The following is a 4658-nucleotide window of genomic DNA, read 5'->3' as shown; positions in this document are numbered from 1 at the left end:
ATCCAACAAGGGTTCGCAGCACTTGATTTGAACCCTGAGTTACGAATTGTCCAGAAATATATTGTAGCTTATCTTGTTCACAAGTTTAATTCGATGCTAAGCCTTTGCCAAAAAATGAAAATAGATGATACTGAAGTCCTATATTCAATTCTTTTTATCGAAGATTATTCTTCCGTTGATCTGGCAACGATTAAGAAACATTATAAAGAAGTGGCGCTATTGGTCCATCCATCCTAACAAGAATGATTCGATAGCGACTGAGAGTGCTTTCAAGATCGTCCGTCAAGCTTGGGAGACTCTCTTATCTGATCACAACAAAAGAAGAAGAACAGCTTGATGAGATGAAGTCAATCTTCTTGATTTTTTTTATTTAAATTACATCTATACATGTACTCAATATTTTTATAAATAATAATATAATTATTTTTTATTTTTTATTTTTTAGATTCAATTTGATTTGATTTCTCACTCTAATTTTACAATTAATCATAATTATTGCTTTTAAAGAATATTTACCAACTATTTCGTAGAAATTATTGATTTGTTTAAAGTATAAATGTGCTGGTCTGACTCTTAATTACATAACAAGAAGTATCCAAATTTAAGATATTTAATTTTGAGATTCTGAAAGTCAACAAGTCACCAAACTATAGATTTAATAAAAACAATACATTTAAAACTAATTAAGGGGATTTCTAGCTAATGAAAGAAATCAAAACTAAGGATTTGGTAAGACAAGAATATTACACCTGTCGCAGTAAGACAAAGCTCCATTAGCCCTGTAAATTCACATATTTTACTTCATTCCTTAAATATAGCAAAAACAGTAACTGAAGCAAATCATCTTTAGATAGTCCAAGTAACTATCTTTCTTTGCTCTTAATTATATTGAAATGCTGCAGCCTGTTTTGCTGCCAAAAGGCCCCATGGGCACCATTTATAACGAAATGGTCAAATGGAAGTGTTTCATGATCCTACCTTTCTCCCTTCTAGATGTCTAAACCGATTAATATCATATGCTGATTGTTTATTTGGTCACTGCAAGTGTGTGCAGAAAAAGTACTCTTTGCTAAGCTTTTATTAATTGTCCAAATCTGAAGCTTTCCTTGCTATGATATTCTCTCTGCATACATGTAAGCATTTTTCAATAAATCTCAAGCAAATATATGGCAGAGGTCGGTACCACATTTAAAATGATCCATTGGAGATTTATTTTGATAATTATTCTTCGCATATAGGGTGCGTTCTTTGACTAGTGCAAATTCTTTGAAAAGTAAACTGTTTCCTATTCATAATTGGATTTTTTTCCAATTAAAAATTGAAGAAATTGAATTGTTGAGCTTCAAAGCTCCGTCTATAAATATCATCTTACTTCTTAATTCTTCCCACACCTCAATCACTGAGTTAATCCTCCCCCTTTCTCTCCCTGTTTTTCTTCCTTGATTTGAACATTTCCAAACTCCTAGTTTAGCATCATGGGTGTTGTCACTTATGAAATGGAGGTTGCTACCTCAATTCCCCCAGCCAAGATGTTCAAGGCCTTTGTTCTTGATGCTGATAATCTTATCCCCAAGGTTGTGCCACAGGCAATCAAGAGCTCTGAGCTCCTTGAAGGAGATGGTGGGCCTGGAAGTATCAAGAAGATTACTTTTGGTGAAGGTTAGTTTGCATCATAATTACCTCAGTTTTCATTTCTTGCAACTACTTCAAAGTAAATTACTCGAAGTAATAAATGCTTTATTGAATTGCTTGGCAACAAATGCAGGCAGCCAATTCAAGTATGTGAAGCACAAGATCGAAGGAATAGACAAAGAGAATTTCTCATACAGCTACAGTGTGATCGAAGGTGATGCTTTGATGAACACACTCGAGAAGATCAGTTACGAGACCAAGTTTGTTGCAGGCCCAGATGGAGGATCAGTTTGCAAGAGCACCAGCAAGTATTATACCATTGGTGACATTGAGATCAAGGAAGAGCAAATTAAGGCAGGCAAAGCAAGGGCCTTGGGAATGTACAAGGCTGTTGAAGCTTACCTCTTGGCAAATCCTGATGCCTACAACTAAATTTCCTTTCAGCTCCTGCTTGCTGTTCTTCATGTCATCAGTTTTTAATGGTGTGATTTAATTTTTATATTCCCTTGATTGGTTAAATAAAGTTGGTCCCTGAGTGTGATCATTTGTATTTCATTATAATTTAAAAAGTTTGAGTTGTATAATCTTTGATATATGAAACAACAAACATGTCAATGTTTTACTTGCAAAAAATTTGGGTTAACCTGCAATATTGGCATTCATTTTACTTTGTATGTTGAAAATTCACATAATTTTCATAGGAAGATTGATGTTAACAGATCCCAAGTCTCTGCTTTTATTTAACACAAAAGCATTGTCATTATGTTCAAATTATAGAAGATACGTATTGACTTGTGGGGGTAGTTGTCCCACTTAACATTAAACAGCTAGGGGTTATTTGCTAACATTATAAATATAAAGAATAAAGAAAAAAAGGAAAAATATAGAAAAGAGAAAAGGAAAATGAACAAACGTTTCAGGGGAAAAGAAGAAATTGGAAGGGCTTCTCTTCTTTTTTGAATGTATGTGGGAGAGAGGAAAAGGTGAAGGGGTGGGGTTGGAGGTTTCAATCTTGGAAGGCTGGTACGTTTGGGGTGGGTGAAGGGGTGAAGAGGTGAAGATGAGGATTCATCCTTATCTTTATCTTCATGCCACTATGTTTTTCTGCTTTTTGTTTCGTTTTGATGCTACCCAGCTGTGTGTGTTTTCAATGGTTCGCCAATGCAGGGCTATGTCCTTTCATGCAATGAGGTCTTTTTGCTGGTGTCTTGCAGGTTTGTTTTGGATAGCGTGCCTTGTTTTTGTGGAGTCTTCGATTCTGGAAGTTGGATTTCAAAGGAGCTTCATGCGTCAGCTCTTTCTTCATGTTCGAAGACCTTTTATGTGGGATTGTGTGAATGCCCCTCATGTTGCTGGTTGAAGTGTTCCAAGGTGTTCTTAGGGAACCACGACAAATCAATGATGATCAGAGCCACAGGCTTCCAGGATGGCTGAAATGTGTTGAAGGTGTTTGTTCTCTTGTGAGTTGGTATGCGCAAAGGTGTGTGAATTGATCAACAGATGAAGGATGTTTTATGTTCTGGTTTTCTGACTCTTTGGTTTGCTCGTTTTGCTGCTTCACCTTTCATCGGATGGGAGATTTTTGCTTCAGCTCTGTGCTACTGAGTTCTCTTGCGTCTCGTCCAAAAACAGGGGCTTGTCAAGAGATCTGCTTCTCATAGGCTTTTTCTTGTGAATTCCTTTGTAGGATCCTTTGTTTTTGGTTGACCTTTGTAGTGCTTTACTGATTTTGCTTGCTGCCTTTGTTTGACGTGCAGTGTAACTTTGGCAATTGTATAGTAAATTTACCCTCACGGGGTGCTGTATACCACAAAAGTCTTCTGTCAATCAAGTAAAAAACTTGTCTAGACATTGTCGGTGGTAGAAGAATAAAACTCATTTTTCAAAATAAAATACATTATTAATATAATAATACTTCCGCATAAGTGGACTTCTTCATATTTTATGTACCCAAAAATTGACTCATTTAATAATAATTATTGTGAAATTGTTGAAAAGCAATGCCTGGAATCTGTGGGTATTTGCTCGAAACACCAAAAGTCATAGCAGTTGAGTTATATACAATGAAATTAAAAAAAAAAAAAAGGGTTTTATCGGGTCAACATCTATAGACTGTTGAAGGTTGAGACCCAAAGATGTCACTGTTTATTCTTTGCATGGTGAAAATGAAAAAGAAAACCATATATATATATATCATCAAATATTGTAAAAGCGTTATAACCAAATTTAATATTAATTCCTGATGAACATTGCAAGAAATCCTTAGATATCACACTGAGAAGCTCTTATTAGGCACCTATACCCTCATGGAAAACCATGCTAAACAAAGGACAATCATTCAACCATACACAAACACAATGCATTCTAATTATAGGCATCAGGGTTTGCCAAGAGGTAAGCTTCGATTGCTTTGAACATCCCCGATGCCTTCTCTTTTCCAGCCTTTATTTCCTCTTCCTTGATATTGATGTCACCAATGGTGTAGTAACTGCTGCTGCTCTTGCACACAGACCCTCCATCAGATGCTGCCTCGAATTTGATCTCGTTGGAGATTTTTTCCAGTGTCTCCATCAAAGCATCACCCTCGATCACAGTGTAGCGGTAGGTGAATTTTTCTTGGTCAATGCCATCGATCCTCTGCTTCGTGTATTTGAACTGGCTGCCTGCAGGAAATACACACCAAAAACTTGTTTCAACAATGTTAATTCTGTTCTTAGTAAAAAAAAAAAATTGTTGGGAAAGGAAAAGTGAACTAGCCTTCGCCAAAGTTAACTTGCTTGATGGTTCCAGCCCCTCCATCTCCCTCCAGGGTAACAACACTCTTGATAGCCTGTGGCAAAATTTTTGGGATGAGGTTGTCAGAGTCAAGAACAAATGCCTTGAACATCTGGGTTGGTGGAAGCTTGAACAACTACAAAAAATTTTTTTTACTGCTTTTTAGTTTTTATAGTTGTCGGTCCATGTGCCCTTCTGATTGCTAATAAGAGTTCATGGTTTGTCTCAAATACGGGGAAGCTTGAACTATA

The 4658-nt window shown here is 36.3% G+C and overlaps 2 protein-coding genes across 2 annotated transcripts in view; one reads left to right on the top strand and one right to left on the bottom strand.

Moving 5' to 3' along the window:
• The first annotated feature begins 1382 nt into the window (after nt 1-1382).
• On the top strand, nt 1383-2308 carry LOC110421615 (major allergen Pru av 1-like). Its single transcript, XM_021435238.2, has 2 exons — nt 1383-1659; nt 1766-2308. Exons 1-2 carry the CDS (start codon nt 1476-1478, stop codon nt 2062-2064), a joined length of 483 nt encoding a protein of 160 aa, XP_021290913.1. The 5' UTR covers nt 1383-1475; the 3' UTR covers nt 2065-2308.
• Nucleotides 2309-3969: 1661 nt separating this feature from the next.
• Nucleotides 3970-4658, bottom strand: part of LOC110421771 (major allergen Pru ar 1-like) — a 1410-nt gene continuing 721 nt past the window's right edge. The window contains exons 2-3 of the mRNA XM_089784352.1: nt 4386-4543; nt 3970-4291 (exon numbers count right to left, since the gene is read on the bottom strand). Coding sequence (XP_089640478.1) covers nt 3997-4291; nt 4386-4519 — 429 coding nt within the window. The 5' untranslated portion in view covers nt 4520-4543 and the 3' untranslated portion in view covers nt 3970-3996. The remainder of the gene's footprint in view (nt 4292-4385; nt 4544-4658) is intronic.

This window comes from Theobroma umbraticum, unplaced genomic scaffold (genome assembly GCF_002168275.2).
Source record: "Theobroma umbraticum cultivar Fairchild unplaced genomic scaffold, ASM216827v3 scaffold_130.0, whole genome shotgun sequence".
NCBI lineage: Eukaryota > Viridiplantae > Streptophyta > Magnoliopsida > Malvales > Malvaceae > Theobroma > Theobroma umbraticum.
This window is presented reverse-complemented; position numbering and strand designations above follow the sequence as displayed.

Excerpts from the sequence above, each read along its gene's own strand:
- LOC110421615 (XM_021435238.2), top strand. The coding sequence starts at position 1,476 with ATGGGTGTTGTCACTTATGAAATGGAGGTTGCTACCTCAATTCCCCCA. Across the intron at positions 1,660-1,765 it reads GAAGATTACTTTTGGTGAAG|GCAGCCAATTCAAGTATGTG; the intron begins GTTAGTTTGCAT and ends CAACAAATGCAG.